This window comes from Miscanthus floridulus, chromosome 13 (assembly GCF_019320115.1).
Source record: "Miscanthus floridulus cultivar M001 chromosome 13, ASM1932011v1, whole genome shotgun sequence".
Classification (NCBI taxonomy): domain Eukaryota; kingdom Viridiplantae; phylum Streptophyta; class Magnoliopsida; order Poales; family Poaceae; genus Miscanthus; species Miscanthus floridulus.
The window spans coordinates 45,738,680-45,761,943 of NC_089592.1; the positions used below are offsets into that span (position 1 = coordinate 45,738,680).

The following is a 23,264-nucleotide window of genomic DNA, read 5'->3' on the forward strand; positions in this document are numbered from 1 at the left end:
AGAAACCCGTATGGCCTAGGAAGCTACGACTTCCCTTCGCTTGACAGGAGGGGATAACTGCTCGATGACATCGTGCTTGGCTCTATCCGCCTCAATGCCACGTTCGGACAAATGTCCAAGAATGATGCCCTCTCGGACCTGCACTTTTCCCAATTTAGCACTAGGTCCTTTTCTTGGCACCTTTGCAAGAACTTATCTGAACTCTCCAAACATTGATCAGAAGTTTTTCCCTAGACCCAAAAAATCGTCTATGAAAACTTAGCATCGACAAGTGGCCTACATGCCATTTTTTTCTCATTTTTTCTCAAAGGGGCACAAACAAATATTTGATCCTTCAACCCCAAACAATAAGAGCCCATAGGAACCAAAAATAGCAATAATGAGTAATAAGCAACATAATGAACCACTAGGCTCTGATCTACAGCCTACAGGAACAGAAACGTGCTCAGTAACTCCATCAAAGTACTTTTAATCTTGTTAGCTGCAAGTCCACAACTGAGACGAAGTACAACAGCTGTTACACATCCTACCAAAATTTAATTTACATGTAAGCAGCGGAAAGAACAAAAATCCACTTGCTCAATTTCACAGATTTCAAGTATTCTATAACCTCAATCAGACAAGATAGCAAAATTCACGCTCCTTGCAGAAGTTTCAAATGGAGGGGCACAAGAGGCTAAAATTATATTAGAGCCCATAATAAGTAACCTGAGCAGATAACCAACTTCATGGCCATTATCTGCTACAAATAGAACCACAACCACAACAATCTGTAAGCTTCTGGAAGCGATAACTCTCCCTGCAGGTCAGCCATGCTGAGAACATATATACACTCCTGATCAAGTTCACCTATGTTGAAACTTGAACCTCTCTGCCAAATGCGTCGTTATGGACACTCAAAGTCAAAGAAACAATATATCATGACCTATCAGTAACTTCCCCAATTTATCTGAGCTTGGGGGTGCTGGTAAACACCAGGTGCCCCAACTATTTCAACAGCTCCAGCCATGGTGGGAGATGGCTGGAGCAGCGGATGAACAGCAGCTCCTGCCACAGAATGTGCTGGGTGGTAGATCCCTCCATAAGGACCATGACCAGCCTGAGGCGCATATGTTACCTGCTGTCCCTGAGGGGGGATACCATAGAAGGAATTGACCTGAAGAGCAGAAATATCACGTCCAGGTGTAGGAACCCACAGAGTCAAGCCATCGGTCTGGTTAACAATCAGATGTTACCAAATTTGGCAAAAAGGATAAGTAAACAAGTTCAAAAGAACTGTGAAAAGGCCATATGACCATGAGAAGCTAGGGTAATGTAGTTTTGTACAAACAATTTTTGAACGAAACTTTTGTACAGACAATTGACATACACAGGTTGGTAAACTAGCAGACAAGTCTTGGGAAATCTGTAAATTAGCAGACAGTGGGCACAGCACAAAATTTACTTCAATTAAGCACCACAAAACACACAATGGAACAATGATGCATGCCACCATGTGCCAACTACATCTGTTAATTGAGTATTGAAGTTCAAAATGTTAAGTGGATAAAAAATAATTAAGGTATGGAGATGGAAATGATTAGATGGGCAGTGGACTCTAAGAATTTTATTTATTTTTTCCATGTTATCCTCTATTCAAACTAGATCCACAGAATCAGACAAGAGGGAAAGATACCACTGAAAACACTTCCAGTATGTCGACATTACAAGGCTTCCTAGTTCTAATATTATGCAGCTTTATTCAATTATTTTCCTATTCTTAAAGTATGCTGTTTTACTACTATAGCCAAAAATGGTAGTTCCACTTTAGCAAAACAAACATTATGCCACAATCTGCACCATGCACTGTATACACGAAACAATTTCAGACAGACTTTTGTCAAGTGTACAGTTTTCAAGTCAAAATTGACTAAGTTCAGTTTTGATCTGGTCTAGAAACATTGGCCACTAGCCATGATGGATAGTAGAGCTTCACCCCATCACCTAATCCACTCACAGCGATGAAAGATTTTAAATTCAGCAAGATTTATGTTTCCAAGAAGCGTCAAGATAAAACTGAACCATAAACAACACTAACTGTCCTTTATATAGAATCTCTGTAAATAAAATTCATATAGGATATTCTATAACACTGGACAAGAAAATTATCTCAAAAATACATTAAAAATGATGTGTCAAGACAGCATACTTCTCAACAAATAAACAAAGTCATACCTGGAGCCCAGCAATATAGATGCTATTTTCCTTGAACTGAGATGAAGTAACATTGTCATTTTCTGCTAGATTTCCAGATGACACAGGTGCGTTATTAGTGTAAACTGATGGACTAGAACCATATGTTCCATGGCCACCAGGAACTCCAATAGATGCCTGGCTCCCAATGTTAGCACCAGGCTTGAATGAAGGAACAGAGTATTTGACAGGTGGTAAAACTCCTGCGCTTCCAGGAGTTGGGTACGTGACCCCTGTTGAAGGTGGCTGAGCAAATGTAGCATTACCCATGAAAGGGTGAAGAGTAGGGGATGGAATAAAAAATGGTGAAATGTACTGATTATATGGGACATAATTCGTCGGGTGATGTGGTATATGAACACCAGAAGGCTGGCAAAATACAGGAACAGGCTGCTGAGGGATAGCAACTGAAGCCGACAGAACTCCAGCAGCAGGGGTAGCAACCGAAGCAGAAACAGATGAAACAATCACAGGTGAGTCGTTCCCCTGCAGTCATTACCAGATATATAGATAAATAAGTAAGGATGGTATTTTTTGTTAGTCGCTGAATTCTCACTCTTGGTAGTAGGAGAATTCTTACTCTCATCGAGAGAGGATGACACTAGGAGTTGGGGCAATTTTCTTGTCTATTTCTCACACAAGCTCACACAAAATGCCATGCCAACCCAAGGGGTTGGGGTTACATATTTATAGGCTGCTAGCCAGCCAAGCATATGCCAAGATGCTAGTCTAAGATGCTAGTCTAAGATGCTAATATGCTGTCCTAGCTAAGATGCTGTCCTCTAGTCTAAGATGCTGTCCTCTAAGATGCTGTCCTCTAGTCTAAGATGCTGTCCTAAAAACAGAAAAACAGCCACAAGGACCATGACCATGTGAGCATCATAGCCCCACAAAGACCAGCCACACATGAGACTTATCCATCATTCTCCCCCTAAGTCTTGTGCGTCGTCTTGTGGGAGAGTTGAACCATCCCGGTCCTGGAGCAGAGCTCAAGGAACTTGATCCTCCCAAGGGGCTTGGTGAGCAGGTCCGCAAGCTGGTCCTTGGTGTTGATGTAGCTCGCCTTGATGCTCCCTTCCTCCAAACAGCCTCGGATGAAGTGGTACCTCACCCGGATGTGCTTGCTGCGTTCGTGGAACACGGGGTTCTTTGCCAGGGCCAGAGCGGACTTGCTGTCCACCCTGAGCTCCACCGCTCTAGTGTCTCTGCCGAGGAGATCACCAAGCAGTCGAGCGAGCCAGAGCGCCTGAGTCGAAGCGGTGGAGGCCGCTATGTACTCGGCCTCGCAGCTGGACAGGGCCACCACCTGCTGCTTGACCGACTGCCAGCTAACGAGGCACTTGCCGAGGAAGAAGAGGATCCCGCTCGTGCTCTTGCTGGTGTCGATGTCGCCGGCGTGGTCGCTGTCGCTGTACCCGACGAAGTGTGCCGCCCCAGGGCACCTCGGGTAGTAGAGGCCGTGGTCGAGAGTCCCCGCAACGTAGCGGATGATCCTCTTCACAGCCTGCTGGTGCTCCGTCGTCGGTCGCTGCATGAACCGACTAACGTAGCCGACGGAGAATGCCAAGTCCGGCCGTGTGTGGGCGAGGTAGCGAAGGCTCCCCACAAGACGCCGGTACTGCGTAGCGTCCACCTCCTCCGTCGTGCTGTCGCGGCTCAGCTTCAGCCTCTCCTCCATCGGAGTGAGAGCTGGGTTGCAGTCGGTGAGCCCAGCTAGCTCAACGACGCGCTTGGCGTAGGCGGTCTGTCGAAGCGTGATCCCAGAGTCATCCTGGTGTACCTCGATTCCCAGGTAGAAGGAGAGAGGCCCCAGGTCACTCATCTGGAAGGTGGCCTTCATCTCTTCCTTGAATGCCGCCACCTCCGCATCCTTGGTGCCGGTGATCACCAAGTCGTCGACGTAGACACCCACCAGCAGGGCATTACCTCCATTGCCCCGTCGGTAGATGGCCGCCTCGTGCGGGCTTTGCTCGAAGCCCATCCCCTTTAGCGTGGAATCCAGCTTGGCATTCCACGCCCTCGGTGCCTGCCGCAAGCCATAGAGGGCCTTGCGCAGGCGGAGCACCTTGCCCTCCTTGCCGGGGATCGCAAATCCCGGCGGCTGGTGCACGTAGACCTCCTCCTTCAAGTCGCCGTTAAGGAACGCCGACTTGACGTCCATGTGATGAACACGCCAGCCCTCCTGGGCAGCTAGCGCAAGGAGGAGTCGCACGGACTCCATCCGTGCCACGGGAGCAAAGGCGTCGTCGAAGTCGACCCCCTCCTGCTGCACGAAACCTCGTGCCACCAAGCGAGCCTTGTGCTTGACGATGGCGCCGGCTTCATCCCTCTTCAACTTGTACACCCACTTAAGGGTGATCGCGCGGTGACCACGAGGAAGGTCAGCAAGCTCCCAGGTGCGGTTCTTCTCAACCGCATCCATCTCCAACTGCATCGCGGCGCGCCATGCCGCGTGTCTCTCGGCCTCTGCAAACGACCGAGGCTCGCCGTCGTCACACGCAAGGTGCAACTGCGCCTCCAGGTCGTGAGGCACCGGTCCCGGCACCGGCTGGTCGCCGAGAAGGTTCTCCACCGTACGGTACCGCAACGGCTCGCCGTCGTGGTACGCGTCGACGCGCTCCTCGTCGTGAGAGAGCGGAGTAGCGAGCTCAACCGGGCCGTGCTCGACACGAGCTGGTGGTGGAGTAGACGTGCCCGGAGTGGTGCCTGTCGGTGCTGGAGTGCGTGGCGTTGCCGGCTGTGGTGGAGCCGGCGAAGAGCTCATCGCAGCCGAGGTCCTGGCTGGAGAGCGTGGTGCTGTCGGAGTAGCAGGTGCCGGGGTCGGTGGAGGCTCGGAGACTGGGGTAGACGCGCTCGCCGAAGAAGAACCGCCTACTCCCCCATCTCCCTCGAAGTGGACGTACTCGACAGTGAAGTCGTCGTACGTCGGAGCCGAGCCGTCGTCCACTGCCTTGTCCCACGCCCATCCTCGCCCTTCGTCGAACACAACGTCGCGCGCCGTGCGCACACGCTGTGTCTTCGGGTCGAGGATGCGGTAGGCCTTCGAGCCCTCCGCGTAGCCGATGAACACTCCCGGAGTGCTCCTGTCGTCGAGCTTACTGATGTGGCCAAGCTCCTTGGCGAACGCGAGGCAGCCGAAGACCCGCAAGTGGGAGACCGCCGGCTTGCGCCCATGCCAAGCCTCGTACGGCGTCCTGCCGTCGAGCGCCTTGGTAGGCGAGCGGTTGAGGATGTAGGCGGCCGTCACCACCGCCTCTCCCCAGAAGACAGCCGGCATCCCCCTCTGCTTGAGGAGGGCCCGAGCCATCCCCACAACCGTCTGGTTGCGCCGCTCGACGACGCCGTTCTGCTGCGGGCTGTACGGCGCGGAGTAGTGGCGCTGAATGCCCTCGTCAGCGCAGTACGACGCGAATTCAGCCGCCGTGAATTCGCCGCCGTTGTCGGTACGCAGCACGCACAGCTTGCGGCCGCACTCCGCCTCCGCAGCAGCCTGCGCGCGTCTGATGGCGTCCGCAGCCTCTCCCTTGCTGCCGAGGACCATCACCCACATGTAGCGGGAGAGGTCGTCGACGAGCAGCAGGAAGTAGCGTCGTCCTCCCGGTGTGGCCGGTGTCACCGGGCCACACAAGTCCCCGTGCACGAGCTCGAGCCTCTCCTTGGCTCGAAAGCTCGCCCGCTGGGGAAAAGGGAGTCGCCTCTGCTTCGTCAACACGCATACGTCGCAGAGCTGCTCCACATGGTCGAGGCACGGCAGGCCTCGCACCATCTCCGTGGCACTGAGCTGCTTCAGGGCCTCAAAGTGAAGGTGCCCGAAACGCTCGTGCCACTGCCACGCCTCGTCGTCCCGACGAGCAGCGAGACAGAGGGGTTGTGCCACCTGCACGTTAAGGACGTAGAGTCGATTTGCGCTTCTGGATACCTTGGCAAGAAGGCGACGACGACGATCCCAAATCCTCATGACTCCGTCCTCAACCACCACGCGCGAACCGTTCTCATCCAGCTGTCCCAAGCTGATGATGGAGTTCCTCAACGCGGGGATGTAGTAGACTCCGGTGAGCAGCCTGTGCTCACCAGACACGGCGGTGAAGATGATGGAGCCGACGCCCTTGATCTCCACGCCGGAGGCATCCCCAAACTTGACGGAGCCTCGGACGCTAGAGTCAAGCTCGGTGAAGAACTCCCGTCGACCGGTCATGTGATGGGTGGCGCCGGTGTCGAGACACCACCCGTCAGTCTTGTCGTTGCCGGAGCTGTCGCCGAGGAGGGCGTGTGCTTTTGGCTCGTCAAGGTGGAGGAGAGCCGCTGCGGCCGGTGCCGCTGGAGGTAGCTCGATGCTGGCATGAGCCATGAACAGAGCCGGCTCCTCCTCCGCCTGTGCGACGTGGGCCTGGCCGCGTCGTGGCTGTCGACAGTCCTTGGCCCAATGGCCAAGCTGGCCGCAGTTGCGGCAGGCGTCGTCTCGTGCCGGCTTGTGCCTGCCGGCGGCGCCGCCCTGGGCGCCTCCGCGGGCATCACCCTCGGCACGTCCTCGCGCCCCGGCCTGGGCGTCTCTGCGCGCCTTGCGTGGCTTGCCACGCTTGCGGCCGCCTGTCGCGGAAGAAGGCTCCCCCTTCCTCCGGTCACCTTGGCTGGCAAGCCACTGCTCCCGAGTGAGGAGGAGCTTCCCGCCAGTGGTGATGGGCCCCGAGAGGGACTGTGACTCATCGCTGTCGACGACCTTGAGGCGACCTATCGCCTCCTCGATCGACATCGTGGAGAGATCCAGCAGAGACTCGATCGAGCGAGCCATCTGCTTGTACTTCTCGGGGACGCAGCGGAAGAGCTTTTCGACAGCTCTCTCCTCGCCGTAAGTGTCGTCGCCGAACTGCACCATCTTCTGCAACAGAGTGTTGAGACGGAGAGCAAAGTCATCAACGTCCTCACCTGGCTTGAAGGCCAGGTTCTCCCACTCCTTGCGAAGTGCCTGCAGTGTGGACTTGCGGGCGCGGTCGCTGCCGATGCGTGCCGCAGCAATGGCGTCCCCAAGCCTCCTTGGCAGTCTGCTTGCTGGTAAGCGAGAACTGCATCTCGGGCGGGACTGCAGCGATGAGAGCATCCAGCGCCCGTCGATCTAGGTCGTAGTCGACGTCGCCTATACCGGACTGCCTCCCACATGTGCCGCACCTGGAGCTTTACCCTCATCACCGCAGCCCACTCGACGTAGTTGGTCTTGGTGAGGGTAGGCCACCCACCGCCGGGACCGACGTCCCTGACAACAGCCTGGAGCCCGTGGTAACCACGGTACCGATCCGGGGAGAGAGAGCCACGCTGCCTGTGAAGGCCGCGCTCTCCATCGACCCGTCGGTACCGATCCGGGGAGAGAGAGCCACGCTGCCTGTGAAGGCCGCGCTCTCCATCGACCCGTCCGCCACCGTTGCCGTGCGCGCCTCCTCCAGGAGCGCCACCGGCGCGTCCGCGCCTGTCTGGGCTGCCGCCGCGCTCGTGGGCGTGCGCGGCTGCCCCAGGAGCGCCACCGCCGTGCGCGCCTCCTCCAGGAGCGCCGCCAGCGCGTCCACGCCTGTCTGGGCTGCCGCCACGCTCGTGGACGTGTGCGGCTGTCCACTGCGCCGCCCGCGCTCGCGCTGCCTCCCTCTCTAGCAGCTCGAGGTCCGCGTCGGCGGTGTCGTCAGCGGAAATGGAGCTGCCGATGCTGCCGCGCAGAGCCTCGACCTCCGCTGCCGCCGCACGCGCTGCATTCGCCGCCGCCGCTGCCTCCGCCTCCGCTCTGGCTGCTGCCAGCTCCGCCGCTGCCAGCCTCGACGCCCTTGCCGCCGCCGCAGCGGTCTCTGCCGCCGCTCGCTCGCGTTCCTCTGCCGCGGCAAGTTCGGCCTCCTGCCGACGCCGCGTGCTCGAGGCGACCGAGCGCTGAGACTGCCCTGCGGACATGACGCGCTACCGGGGGGCTGCTGCGTGGGGAGAGGGCTGCTTCAGACGAGCTAGGAGAGGAGTGAACAGGAGCGGCCGGAGGAGCTGCTGCTGCCAACAGCTGGGGCTGTTGTGGGGCTGGGAGAGAAGATGAGCAAGAGATGCTCAGGCTACAGGATAATACGGCTCTGATACCAGTTGTTAGTCGCTGAATTCTCACTCTTGGTAGTAGGAGAATTCTTACTCTCATCGAGAGAGGATGACACTAGGAGTTGGGGCAATTTTCTTGTCTATTTCTCACACAAGCTCACACAAAATGCCATGCCAACCCAAGGGGTTGGGGTTACATATTTATAGGCTGCTAGCCAGCCAAGCATATGCCAAGATGCTAGTCTAAGATGCTAGTCTAAGATGCTAATATGCTGTCCTAGCTAAGATGCTGTCCTCTAGTCTAAGATGCTGTCCTCTAAGATGCTGTCCTCTAGTCTAAGATGCTGTCCTAAAAACAGAAAAACAGCCACAAGGACCATGACCATGTGAGCATCATAGCCCCACAAAGACCAGCCACACATGAGACTTATCCATCATTTTTCATAACGAATGATATAAACTTAGACCTAGCCAATGTGGCAATGAATAGTATAGATCGGATGTTTTGTAATAACTCAGTGACACTAAAAGATCAGAGAACTATGATGGCATCAAATCTGAATGAAAAGATATCAAGTGATTGTACTGTTTTTATAAAACAAACACATGTAGCTAGCCCAAATTTATTTGGAACTAAAAATCTGCATGTGTGACAATTGTATTGAACTTGCAGCCACCTAAATTTGTCTATGGCATGCTGAAAACTTTACTTTTGGTATTAAATTACAGACAAATAGGCTAAGTTTCTAAGAACACCAGCCACAAATGAAACGATGCAAAGTAGAGTGTTGATACAAACCTCTTGACCCTGGCCACTTTGTGTGGGAACAACTGGGATATTCCCATACTTGTGGGCAGCTTGAGCAGCAAGAGAAGGGGTCAGCCATTCATCAGCATCAGTTGCGGGATGGTACGACTGTGTACAATAACTTGTAGAAGAATCAACTGTCTGTTTTGACTGTACACAGTTTTACAGAGCAAAAATCAGGCCTGTAGAAGGAACACACACCATGGACAACATATATTCTGGCTCCTTGTTACAAGTACCAATAAACAAATATTTAGTTGGCCCACAACCTAAGTTATTTCCGCATAATGTGCTACAACAGGGGTTGTAGGCCACACACTAGTGGATCTAGAACTATCAGGGGTATAAGGGCATATTGGTGAACATATGCGCAAACTCAATATCATGCCTTGTGGAACCAATCTGAATGGCATAAGCGAGAGACACGTGCAACTTTCCTCACCTCTCTTTCCATTTTTCCATTGGAGCAATCCAATTGGGCCCAAGGATGACAAGGGACCTCTCACCTCCACTTGGGCCACTTAGATTGGAACCAAACAATAAGATTTGAGTTTGTGCATATGTTTACCAATGGAATCACACCTGGTAATTCGCCCTAAACCAAAAGTAACAAGTAAAGCAAAAGTTGTGAATTCAAACTGGACGACCGTTGTACCATTATCACTCTACAATAAGTAAAGGCATAACTCCATGAGAAAGTAAACCCCAAGGGCTACAAAATTGTGCTTCCTACATTGTTTCTGTTGTACTTGTATTATTTTTTATGGTCCTACAAGTTAGTTCATTTGACAAAACAGAGATATTTAAGTACAGAGCAGTAGGGATGAAAACGGATCGGATACGGACGAATATCACCGATATTACATTTGTTTTCATATTTCTGTCCGGATTCGGATTCGAATACGGATAGTGTCAACTATGTCAGATAGGATACGATTGGATATCGACATCATAAATATGCGATTTGAGTATTCGGATACGGATACGGTATCGGATGTTGGATATCCGGACTCGGATACGGACAGATCTCAACCCCTCTAAACGGATTCGGTTTCGAATACGGTCGGAAAATATCCGTACCGTTTTCATCCCTACAGAGCAGCATGTATTTACTTTGTTAAGAAAATATTAGGCCAACAAGAAATGCTAGTAGTAAAAGTAGATGATACTCCCTCCGTTTTAAATTTTAAGACGTTTTGTTTTTTCTAGATACATAGCTTTTGTTATGTACTTAGGGGGTGTTTGGTTCCTCTGACTAAAGTTTAGTCCCCGTCACATTGGATGTTTAGACACTAATTTGGAGTATTAAACATAGACTAATTACAAAACTAATCGAGACTAATTTGCGAGATGAATCTATTAAGCCTAATCAGTCCATGATTTGACAACGTGGTGCTACAGTAAACATATGCTAATGACGGATTAACTATGCTTAATAGATTCGTCTCGCAAATTAGTCTCCATCTGTGCAATTAGTTTTATAATTAATTCATGTTTAGTTCTCCTAAATAGTACCCGAACGTCCGATGTGCCAGGGTGGATCCAAACACCCCCTTAGATATACACTATGTCTAAATGCATAGCAAAAACAATGTATCTAAAAAAGCCAAAACGTCTTATAATTTGGAATAGAGGGGGTACAATCTTCACTTAGCATGTGAATTGTTGTGTGTAAAAAAAGGAAGTGTTATGCTGTGGTGCAATCAAGATGGTGTATAGTGTTTGTGCCTCTGGGCACATGTTGTGTGGGTTTGTAAGGGTTCTTTACTCTGGTATTTTCTTCTTAATGCAATAATACGCAGCTCTCCTGCGTGTTTCAGGGAAAAAAAAAGGATGGTGCTATCAAAAAAATTTCCCATAAAACAAAAGCCAAAATGTGAAAGCAGAGGGATTTTAGTGGCATCTAGGTTAAGAGAAACAGCACATGCCTGAGAATGAGATTCGGACTTCTCAATCTGATTCACATGTGATTGTGGTGCTAATCCATATGTCAGATAAGATGGTGCGCTATGAATTGCTGTAGATTGGGGATCCTCTGAAGCGGCTGAATCGTCCTCACATTCTTTGGGTTCCATAGGGGCAGCCCCAGTGCACGTAGCTCCCACTTGCGCAGGGTCAGGGGAAGGGTCAATAGATGAAATCTCCATTGCTGAGGGTGCACAATTTTCTAGCTTTGCAGAAGGTTGAGGAACAAGGCCAGCTTCCTCTTGGACAGTAGAAGATGAATTCTGATCTCTGAATTTCAGTGATAAATAAAAATAAGAAAAAAATAAGAACAAATACAGTTTATTATGGACTAGATTTATGTTTAACATCAGAACATATTTTGGATACCCTAGGCACCACTTGATAGACATCAAACAAATTATCCAGTAAACTATAAGAAAACATCAATTCAACAAAAGAAATGTTTGTGAGAAAGAGCTTTGCAGAGAAATTGACATAGACATAAAATTTAAGAGATGATGTGTCCTGAAAACATTAAAAAATTAAACATGTTCCTCAGTAAATTACATGAAAACATTGAGAATCCAACAAAACATACGAATGCTAAAACAGATAGATACACAAAGAAATTAACAGTCTAGTAGAATGTAGTGTGCTGGGAACTGAATGGCATGGTTCCTTTAAAAAAAGGGAGTACCCAGTGCAGAGAGCTCCCGCTCTGTGCGGGGTCTGGGGAAGGGTGTCAGTGGCAAGCCTTACCCTCGCCTGTGCAATGCGAGGAGACCGCGACTCGAACCTGGGACCTTCCGGTCATAGGCGGTAAGACTCTACCGCTTGCACCAGGCCCTAATAAACGCCTCTACAGAATGGCATGGTTCCTTTAACTACAGTTATTTAATGACCTGTGTATATAGCATCAATACACAGGTAGTCAGTTAGATATACCTAATAAACACCAGGACATAATTAATGCTAAAAAGATGCACAGAGGACCATGCTTAACAATTGAGTATTCTAGAACTAATTAATGCAACCCTTTGCTTGAGCTTGCACAATATGAGCTGGACAAGGAATGAAATACAATCAAAGTAAAAGTTAACATATGAAGGTTACCATGTTAGTGCAGGTGAAAAAACAATGTGCCCATGGTCTCCAAACATCATTATTGCAGAGTAAGTAGATAGGATTTCTTGATATGAAAAGATGTAAATCAATAAAAGTCTCAGGAACTAAATCAAATGGTGGCACCAAACAAAGCGAGTTGCAAGCTAGGTACAATCAGGAGATGCAGCAGCACATTAGCAACTACCCCCTCCGTTCCAAATTATAAGTCGCTTTGACTTTTTTGATACATCGAATTTGCTATGTATCTAGACATACCGTTAGTTTAGATACATAGCTAATTCGATGTACCAAAAAAATCAAAGCAACTTATAATTTGGAACGGAGGGAGTATAATAGTGTGCTGTAGTACTTTATAAATGAATCATCAAACTACAAGAAACAAGATAAAGTCTGAAGATGCTGCCAAAAATTACCCAATAACAGCGTAAAAGAGCATCACAAAGATAGTCTCCAAAAATCAAGATAAAGGGTGTTAAAACTAACCTTTGCATTGATTGAGGCTCATCAATACTGCCATTCAATTCATGAGATGAATTGAATTTCAGTAAAGAGCTCTTCACACACTCAGCATCTGAAGAGCCCATAGTTTGCTGAAAACTGACGTCGAAGCTTCCAAAGCTTAGACCATACTTTTCAGACTCAGAAACTTGAAGGTGATCTGGAATTATCACATGTTGCTTATCTGATAACTGTAGATCATTGAAATATTTGTCCACCTTCAACGGATCCTCTGTACCAGCTGAATCTGATACTGGAGCTGATTGGGGAATAATTTCAGCAGCCAAAGGTGCATTATCATGTATGGTAACATCCCCGGTTGCTTGAGAAGCAGCCGAGCAAGTCAGTTTAGGTTTCCATTCTTTACTTGGAATAACTAAATGACAGATGATTGAAAACAATAATCAATAAAAAAGGAATTGATATAACAGATGGCAGCATAAAAATGGATATGGTTAATTAAAAACAGTGCAGCATTTACAGCAGTAGTTTTCAGACTCAAATAGCAAATGAAAAGTTCACTCATTAAGCAGAAGCACAGATACTACTCCAAACATCAAAACAAATACTTATCTACCTTAGCAGTAGCAAGCAAGGTTTAGGAAATAAACACCAACTCTGTTAAGTTGTCCCTTAATGCCAGGTTAGGCTATCAAAGACTAATTAGGTATAAACTATAGGTTATTTTGAAACATTACTAGTTATTATTAGTAAGCACATGCAGCCCAAACTTGAGTGTATGAGAGCATAACCTGCACCTCCAAAACAAGAGAGAAGAAGAGGAGGGGGGCAGGTTTGAAAACAAGCCACATGACAACACCTACTACAGGCAGGATAGGAAGTGCCAAGCAAGCATAGTATTATATGCAGAGGAACAAAGGGACATTTCAACATGTACTACAGAGAGATAACATTGTCCAATAAGGTAGGGAGCATGGTAAAGACCTTTTTGGGATTGTTGTGAACGACTGTCGTAGCTGGAAGATGGTCTACTAGCAGAACATCGTCTTAATGAAGATGGCACAGATTGTTCAGAGGAGCCTAACAGTGCATAAGGGGGGAAAAGTTTGTAACAAATATCAAGTTCACTTAAAATACAGTGAAATAACCCAGGTGAATTCTAGCATATACCTTTGTCTGTTGATACATCATGCCCCACCTTATGTTCTACTGATGTCTTCTTGATTCCAATAGTTTGTCTGGAAGCACCAACGTCACCAAGGCTGTGAGAGTCGAGAAAAGATACAACCACAGGATCTGACGGTGGTGCTGGTTTCAAGGGTTGCAATGAATTTGGATTTATAGTAGTGACTACATCTTCGAACGGACGACCACCTGTCAGATCAGCCAAGGCTGTTGAACCAGACTTATCACCAACAGCACTAGAACTTGTCACCAGCACAGCAGCAGAATCAACTGGTTGATAAGGACCGTTGCGAAGACCACTCAACAAACTGTTAGTGAAATAATGAAGTTTCATGATGTAAGCATAATATGGCAGGTTAGATTGATCTTTGTGTGAAAAAGAGAAAGCACCAAAGCGATATGTAGCATTATGGCATTGCCACACAAAAGTGAATGCACTGTGTACTAAACAGATCTATTCAGCACAGATCCTATGAGACAGGAAAAAAATCGCCTTTCCAGTAAAAAAAATAAAGCATGAATTGATAGTGATTATTATTCACAGCAATTCCCTCTTTCTGAAACCTAATGTACACAAAGAACAACCAATCTTGCTAATTAGTGAACCTTACGAGACAGGAATCCAGAACACCATAACAAGCAGGCATCTTGAAATTAAAGTTTATCGTCTCCTATAGGAATGTTCTCGAACTGTGTATTTCCTATAGGAATGTTAGTACAGTCAATTTCAAGAGAACATGCCTCGATTCCCCACCCACAAAGTATCCTGGGTGAGCCATTGGCTTGTTAATTTTTTCTTTATTTATGTATTTATTATCTCTGTTCTCTCTCCCAAACTTTCGGATCTTGTGCCACAGACCCTAGCCCGATCCGCCTGTTGGCCCTGGAACTCCCTGCACAGGCGAGCAATCAGCTCAGCAGCACCCACACACACTTGGCTAGAGGTAGAAGAAGGGATAGAGAGCAGGGCACACGAGCACAGCACTTGCACAAGTCTGAAAACTCTGAATGTGTGGCACCCTGAACTGCTTTTCTCCATTGCCTTTGATTGGTATATATACAAGTCTACTAGAGGTGAGTACACCTACTACAATGTCCACTAGGACATGGCTGAGATCAGCCTTACTAACTAATGTATGGCTGATGTATGCCACTACTACTAGTGGCCTATTGCCACATCTAATTGTACAACTTGTACAAGGAGGTGATGGCCTATTGCCATGCCTCAACAGAAGCAAGCAAGAGCTGACCGAAATGGTCCAAACTCTGCTGCAACAAAAGACTGGAGAGGGGGAGCAGCAGATTATCTTACACCGCCGAATCCACAATTGCCTGATGACAATGCAGGAGACATTAGAGGTGAATGAAGTGAGTGCCGCCTCCAAGTCTCTCTACTAGCGCCACTGTCTCATCTCTCTAATGTCATCTACCTCGAAGCAATTCATTGCTTTTGCAGTTTGAAAAGTACATCCGGATACATGTGTATATTTTTGTGCTTTTGTTCACATTCAAAAAATCTCACATTCAGTCCTAGTCATGGTGGAGCAACTGAACTATTCTTTTGCACTATAAAGATTAGCTGTTAATAAGGCAATAACAATTTCTCACGCAAAAGTGTACTTTGCTTTTTGTTAGGATTGGCTTGTCGATTATTCTTGCTTGTGACTATTATTTGTTTTTTTTTTCATTTTCATGAAACAGATTCATGTCAGAAGGCAACCTTTTGCACAGTAAGGCCCTGTTTGGAAGTCTGGTTTTGTGCCCAAAAACCAGTGCAAAATAGCAGCCCACGAATTTTTCAGGTTAGACCTAGAAACACTGCTTGGATGACCTGTAACATAAATAGATCCAGACCGGTATTTAGCCTTTACATCCGGATAAAAATAATTGTCTCATCATTCCACGATAAAAATAAGACAGAAGTCAGGCTCCATCCTCGCTTGTTGTCGTTCACCTCTCTGACTCTTCTCATATCTCCGCCAGCAAGCTCGCCCTTCCACTCAATTAATTGTGATTCCTTCTCTCCCTCTCCACCCTCTACATCTCGATTCCCCTCCTCAGTTCCACGCAGTTACGGACTCAATGTGTGCAAGGGGAGACAAGGCTGCAGCGGCAGGGCTGGGTTTGTGTCATGGTTGTTGCAGCGAATCAGCACTGTTGGCGCATTTCAACTTCAATTCAACATGTCTAATGTCAATGGACGACGAGGAAGCTGGCAAGCTTGCCAAGCAATCGATCCTGCACATTCAGCAGTCCTAGCAGTACATTGCCTAGATCAGCCCACTACCATGGCTGATGTATTTGCTACCAACTACATGTACTAGATGGCCTATTGCCTTACTTGCTACAGCAGTAGGGAGTGGACAGCTGAGCTGACCAGCTCCATCCCTAATGTGCAGAGAGAAGAGAAATGGAGAGCAGCAGATTATGTCTTACACCGTCTGCTTGCATGCTTCTCATAGCAAAAATAACCAGTTGATGCTTAACACAAGCAGACCCTTTATTTAGAGTCAAGCTTGTCAATATTGCCTGACAGATGGGATCACCTGGAATTCAGATGCCAAACTGTCTCTGCTGTACAAGGTAGATATTCCTACAGGCCCAGGTATTGCACAATTGGCACCAGAGTAAACATTAGCTTGCCCTTGGTTGCTACCTTTGAGGAAATCCTGTTGTGTAGAATGCTGAGGTGCTACATAATTGAGTATTAGTATAAGAACATGGTACATATGTAGATGCAAAAATATGCTCTGCGTGTCATACTATTTATTATTTAAAACTATGCTCTGCGCGTCATACTATTTTGTAGCCTGTGAATCAGCATGTGACATATAGATCATGTTGGATAGAGTGCAGTAGGGAACCGGGTTTTATGTCGAAATGGGTTTGCTTCGCATGTAATTGTTTACCTTTTATCCAATTATGAAATCGATTAGATCCACCATGCCTGACTCAAGTGTTATTGGGAAAAACTATATATAGCTTTGTGCCTTATAGTTCTTAATGAGAACCATTGTTGTGCATTCTCTTACAATGTGGTAATCGTTGTCACCAATTTCCCTCCCGTTCGCTTTCTCACAAGCATGTCGCTTACCCGTGTGATTTTTTGCTTGTTTCTTAGGTGTCGGATCATCCAGTCATGGACAGGATGATCAAGTACGTCATCAATAAGCACTTGACACACAATGTGATCTAACTAGAATTGGTGATGTTTTTAATGCACATGTGACTAGGTCAACCCTCGGATTTACTTTTAAGCCATCACGTTGCATGCACTTTCTGAGTCATGACCAACAAAACCAATATTTGTCTGTCACTGACCCTAGAAAATGTATCAATGGAAATAAATTATATTTTTTCTGATTCCAGTTTCATATCAAAAATGTGATATTGTGTGTTTGTTGTATCTGTTGTTGCCTAGACTGGTGCTTAATGCTTATCCTGATTTTAATTCTCGGTGCACAATAGCGGATATCTATGATTCATCTTTTGTTAACGAATTGCTGATATAATCATACAGAAGAAACATCTTGTGAAACTTCTTTTTCTTTTTACAAAATACTAAACAGTCATGCCGGTAGTGCGCGCAAGGCGCGCGAAATTTTCTAGTTAAATTAGTGACAAAAGGCATCTATTTAGACTAGAGTCATTGCCTGCCTACGACCCATCTAAGTAGCACATGCACCTTACATCAAAAGTTAAGGCGCATTAAATCAAAAGTCAAGACACATTCCTTGAGAAAAAATCATTCCAATTTGTTCGAGATCATTAGATATCATCGCCTAAAAAGCTCACGTTTGAAAATGAATAAGAAACCTTTTTTGGGAACACTTGATGGCCATAAGAGCTGCCTAACATCAAACTTTAAATAAATCTATTTAATTGAAACTAGCTCTCTGAGACTAGTCATATGTTACTGTCGTTGTGGGCGCTAGTAAACACCTTATACTTTCATTCGTCAAAAAGGAAATGCATGAGCAGAGGTATGCATCTTTTTGCTACAAAATACTGACAACAAATATAAAGATCACACCTCAAGAACAAATAAAATCAGTAACATTTAGCGATGGTTTTCAAGGGCAAAAGAACTGAATATGAATTTTATAAAGACTGTGGATACCTTGGGATGAAAGTGGAAGCTTTGACATCCATGTTCACATTGATTATCGGAGTAGAACCACTACCTTTTCCCATGATCAGACTTATTCCATTCTCCTTTCCAGAAATAGCACTTCGTCCAGCAGAATCTTCAATGAGATAAAAAGTAATGCATTGGTTTTGTGTAACCATTTAACAGGATTAAATTGTGTCTTGAGTTTACTTTATGTTAAAAATTAACATGGATGGTCAGGCAATAACCTTTTGGAAGGTTGATTTATCAAAAAGTTTGTGCCAGAAGCAGCTCTAACTTGTGATCAGGATTTTCAACATCAAAATATGTACGTATGAACACTTACTGATAATCTTCATAGTGTAACAAGGTAGCATGTAGTCTATGCAAATGCAAAACTCCAACTGTCTTTTAAATAGCATCCAGCAAAATCTTAAGTTGACGAAATGCTGTAAAAAATACCATTAGAGCTGGACAAACAGCGTGAAGAATAGTTCCCTCGACCACTCTTTCCACCTCGCCCCTGCACGGCAGGTCTCCACCGAGAATCCAATGGCTCTTTACTACCCTGTGGATAAAGGTAAATTGAGTTGCAATCAATTTAAGAAATAAAAGTACCTTTCAACCACAATATAGCCAATGTTTTCGCTGAAAGTTTCGTAATACCGAACCAAAACATTACTGAGCCAAAGAAGACTACATTACATCATCCATGTTTATGTGTTACTTGATGCAAATAGGTCAAATCTGACAAAATCAGTGCAATGTGCTGATGTGCATGATTTAGATGCTTCAGAATATATTTTCTACTGAAAAAATTGAAACATAAGGTCAGACATTAACAATTATGTAATATGTAATACTATTTAACTTTTAACAAATGATGTGCATGATTTAGAGGCTTTGTTGTTGTTGTTGTAATACTATTTAAGCCTGAGTGTTGTTTTCAGTAATACTTTAGCGATTCACCCTTCAAACACATTATACTTTGAATACAGCACCCGCCATTCAAACAGGTACATTTGAGGTTGATGTGTTCTGCTTATTTCTCATACTATTGGGCAAAAGCAGTTGCCAGAAGTATAGTAACATGTTCCAAATCAGGCCAGCAATATTCCGTTCTCCATTATAGATCAGGAAAGAAAAAGGCCTATACCAAATTATGTGAATGTGGCCCAACCAAATAATGAAAAATCATAATACATATGCAATACCAAAGAAAGCCCATGTGAGTATGTGACCTCAAAATAACTTGATGCAATCACAAAAACAAAATGACACGGATTTTTGGAGATTATAAGAATAATACATATGCAGTACCAAAGAATGATAGACCAATTGTCATTATTAAACCTAGCCTCAAGCAATAAAGTAATTCATTCCGAATAACATTATTAGCTCCAATTACTTGCCCATAAATCGTGACTAGTGATGACTATACTTTGAAAGAGACGAGAACAGGGATAGGTGGAAAGATCACCCTACCTCCTTTTTCTTGTCACGCTTCCTTTTCACCTCATGAAAGGTATCTGAAATTTAAAATTGAGAAAGCAATTCTAAGTTGAGTCACAGAGGTTACAATACTTGAATAATCACATAAACACATGCAGAGACAAAACGAAGCATAAAACAAAGTACAAGGATACAAGGATACTAACGTGGACGTAGACCAGTATTGTCTCTCATAGCAACTATTTCCACTTGCATTAATATACTAGTGAAAACATATAGCAATTGTAAACCAAGCATATGTTCAAATGTCTAACGGAACCATTTGTAGACTATGTGATAAAAAAATCTGGACTCAAGTACTTCGCGTGTGCATTATGCATTGATGATGCAAGGGAACGAAAAAGTGATATCAACAAAGTAAATGTTAATTTTTTGTGTAGACTAAGGAGCCTACCAATTTTAATACCATACTACAAGTATAATTATCGTAAGAGTTTATTTCTTGTTTGCATATCCAAATGGCAGCAGACAAGAAGTGATTTATAAGAAATTAAGGCAAACAAAGCCTTAAACATCTCTTAGGAACTGCATGGTACAAGGCCATACAAGGGAAACAAAACCTTTTATTTTTCTCAATTCCCCCCACTTTTAGGGGCCGTTCGGTTATTCAGGAATAGGGGCAGGAACCAATCCAGCTCATAAATTGTTATACAAATTACATAATCATTCCAGCCAGGAATAGTTCCTGGCCATGAATCCTAAACAACCGAACAAGCCCTTAGGGGTATTTGTTTGAGGAACCACCCCACCCTAGATAAAATATTCACCATGTGTCAATCCATGAGATTTGGTCGAATTACTCCATGTTTCATGCTTATACTAAGTGTTTTCTTCTGAGGAATGTGGTGATGATGCATTAACCAATTCCATTGCACAAACCATGCTAAAAAGTCAGGAGTAAGAAGATGATGAACAATCCCATCTCTTAAATAAAGACCCCTTTAGTTTATCAGATCATTAGAGGTAAAGAAGGGTAAGAAAATACAAACTTCGAGTTTCATAATAGTAATAGATGAAAATTGGCAACAGACATAGACAGATTGTCTATCCTCAAACAAAAAAAATGGATTCGACGCCTTACTTGTACCACTGGATGGCTCCATTCAGGCAGACAGTGAGAGAATATTATCATCGTTAGACATATCGAAACATCAAGCTAAACAATAAGAAAAAGCAACAAATAGCATGAATTTCCACAAGAATTTAAATATCAGATTACTAATTGCTTCGCTGGAAATAGTAGTAATGACCTTGATAATTTTAAACCTTTATTAAATATATCAGAAGCTAAAGTGCTAGTAAAGGCAGTGCAAAAAAGGGTGATTGTATTAGATAAATTTAAACCTTTATTAAATATATCAGAAGCTAAAGTGCTAGTAAAGGCAGTGCAAAAAAGGGAGATTGTATTAGATAAATGACACTGTTAAATTCCGACTTAACTATGCAATGTTTCTTCAAGGAGAAATGCCGCTGTAAAGTTTCATCATGAAAAAATGCTACTTCAATGGCATTTTCCATTTTCCATCATCAATACAGAACAGCACGAGTAAAATGGTGCACAGATGCTTCCCTCAAGCAGCCAGCTGAATTTCCAAAAACCCTAAAATGCCAACCCATACAGTGACGCAACCCTCTCCGTACCCTCCCACGAATTGAATCAAGGAAAGCCTAGAGCGAATCGAAAAGCACCCGCGGACTCAACCTTGCACGCCCCACGCCCATCTCGCGCCAGCCGCATGGACCAGGAAATTGGATCAAACGACGAAATCTAGACGGGCGGGGCAAGGGATGGGCAGGGGAGAGAGCGGACCTTCGAGGAGGAGCCTCTGAGCGGTCTCGTTGGGATCCATGTTGCACTCGCGGAGCATGGCGTAGACCTCCTCGTCGGTGTGGCCGCCGGCGATCTCCTTGATGTCCGCGACCGTGCGCCGCGCCACTGCCGGGATTGAAACCCTACCGCCCGCCGCCATCTCCCTCAACGTCGCTGCCGCCGCCTCGCCCGCCGCTTCGGAGAATCCTCTCCCTTGCTTCCGCGTACCTTCACGCGCGCGGGCGTGCGCGTCGCGTGCGAGAGCAAGGGGATTTGCGAGGAAACGGGCGAGGGTAAGGAAACGAGGGGTGGCTGGGTGGAGGACTGGGGAGGAGAGAGAAGAGCAGTGTGAGAGATTTGGGTGGGGCTGGGGTTTGATTAGAGCGACGGGAAGCGCTTCCGCATGCTGCTTGTTTCGTTAACATTTCATCTAGCAAAAAAAATCCAAATTACTACCTCCGGATAACCCCTAGACTAATATGTGGTTCAATTTACTAGCTTCAACTATTTTAATCATTTGAATTTACCTTTTAACAAGATTTGTTTTTTTCTATTTCTCTATGTACAAGCTAAATTTTACTTTCAAATTTTGTGTGAGGACAGTGGACAATATAATAAACTATTAGTCAGTGCCTCGCGTGTTGCTGTGAGGGTTATTATATGAGGCTTTTACCTATGTGCCTAATATTTTCAAGGCGGTAAGGCGAGGCGTGGCGAGTGACTACCGCCTTACGCTTAAGCGAGTAAGGCGTAAGGCGAGGCGACGCCTTACCAACTAAAGAAATTTTAAAACAGCAGCTCAGAGCAGTATATAGATTTTTTTTTAGCAAACTCAGAGCAGTATATAAATAATAATAAAGAAAAAGAAAAGGAAAAAAGAAAAAGAAAGGAGGAGTAAGAAGTGGTCCGGCCCAGCCCACGTGCACCAAGCAGCCCATGTGTTCCTCACCCTCGTAGCCCTAGCGTGTCTTCATCTCTCTCCTGCACTGCCCAGGCGTCTCTTTGACTTCCGCCTCCGCCTCCGCCCATCTCTCTGTCCCCTCCCGTTACCTCCGCCTCCACCCACCTCTCTCTCTCTCTATCTCTCTCTCGATGGTGGAAGAGGAACAGAGGAGGCGGGATGCTGCAGGCCAGCCCTGATTGGGGAAAGACGGCCGCCGCCCGTAGGCGGACGCTCCTTGCCGCGGCCCGCACAAGCGGCCGCACGGCTCGACGGCGGTCGGTCGGCAACTTCTCCCATCGGCGCGGGCGAGCAGCGGCTTCTTGTTCCCCTCCCACTCTCCCGACGGGTGTGGAATCTCCCGTGCGCCCACTCTCTCCCTCCCGCTCTCCTGCTCACTGGTGTGGAATCTAAGGCGAGTCGTCTGTTGTGGCGTTGTGCGTGCAACGCCTTGGCGCTTAAGCGACGCCTAAGCGTCGATTAAGCGACGCCTTGAAAACATTGTGTGTGCCATTATAAAAGTTGGCAATTACACACATGTCACTAAAAAAGTTGAATTCTCACAGGTGCCACCGCTATAAACTCTTTTGCCCTTCGCGCCACTTTCGTCAGATTTGGTTTAATGGCGTCAAACAGGTGGAAAATTCCCTTAGTTCTGAATATGTAATTAGTTTTTTTAACATCTTCATTACCTCAAATGAAAAAAACTCAAAACTAGAAAGTTATAGATCTCGACAATATCTACAATTTTTGTATAAAAATTATCTTCATTTAATTCCGTACAAAAAAGATATGATTTGACATGATTAATATGTCTTAGAAAAATCACATTTTTTGTATGGAATAAAATGAAGATAATGTTTATATAAATATTGTAGAACTCGTCGAGATTTACAACTTTCTAGTTTTGAGTTTTTTTATTTGAGATCATTAAGATACTCAAAAAATTAATTGCATATTCAGATCTGATAGTATTTTCGACTTTTTACACCCGCAGTTTGACACCGTTAGAGCCAAATCTGACGTAAGTGGCGTGGATGACAAAAGAGTTTAGAGAAGTGGCACCTATGAGAACTCAACT

At 46.0% G+C, this 23,264-nt stretch overlaps 1 protein-coding gene across 4 annotated transcripts; it reads right to left on the bottom strand.

The window, feature by feature from the left end:
* Window positions 1-449: 449 nt before the first annotated feature.
* On the bottom strand, window positions 450-21,612 carry LOC136500508 (GBF-interacting protein 1-like). Of its 4 annotated transcripts, XM_066495874.1 has the most exons (12): window positions 21,244-21,609; window positions 19,407-19,450; window positions 18,384-18,489; window positions 17,931-18,057; window positions 13,796-14,118; window positions 13,610-13,705; window positions 12,650-13,040; window positions 11,223-11,329; window positions 11,023-11,174; window positions 9,086-9,244; window positions 2,215-2,718; window positions 450-1,213 (listed from the first exon to the last, which is right to left on the bottom strand). In XM_066495874.1, exons 1-12 carry the CDS (start codon window positions 21,401-21,403, stop codon window positions 929-931), a joined length of 2,454 nt encoding a protein of 817 aa, XP_066351971.1. In that variant the 5' UTR covers window positions 21,404-21,609; the 3' UTR covers window positions 450-928. The 4 variants fall into 4 exon arrangements, with proteins under 4 accessions (XP_066351971.1, XP_066351973.1, XP_066351972.1 ...); XM_066495876.1 differs by having other exon boundaries at window positions 450-1,156; window positions 11,023-11,329; window positions 21,244-21,612; XM_066495875.1 differs by having other exon boundaries at window positions 11,023-11,329; window positions 12,650-12,986; window positions 21,244-21,610.
* Between the last annotated feature and the right edge of the window lie 1,652 nt (window positions 21,613-23,264).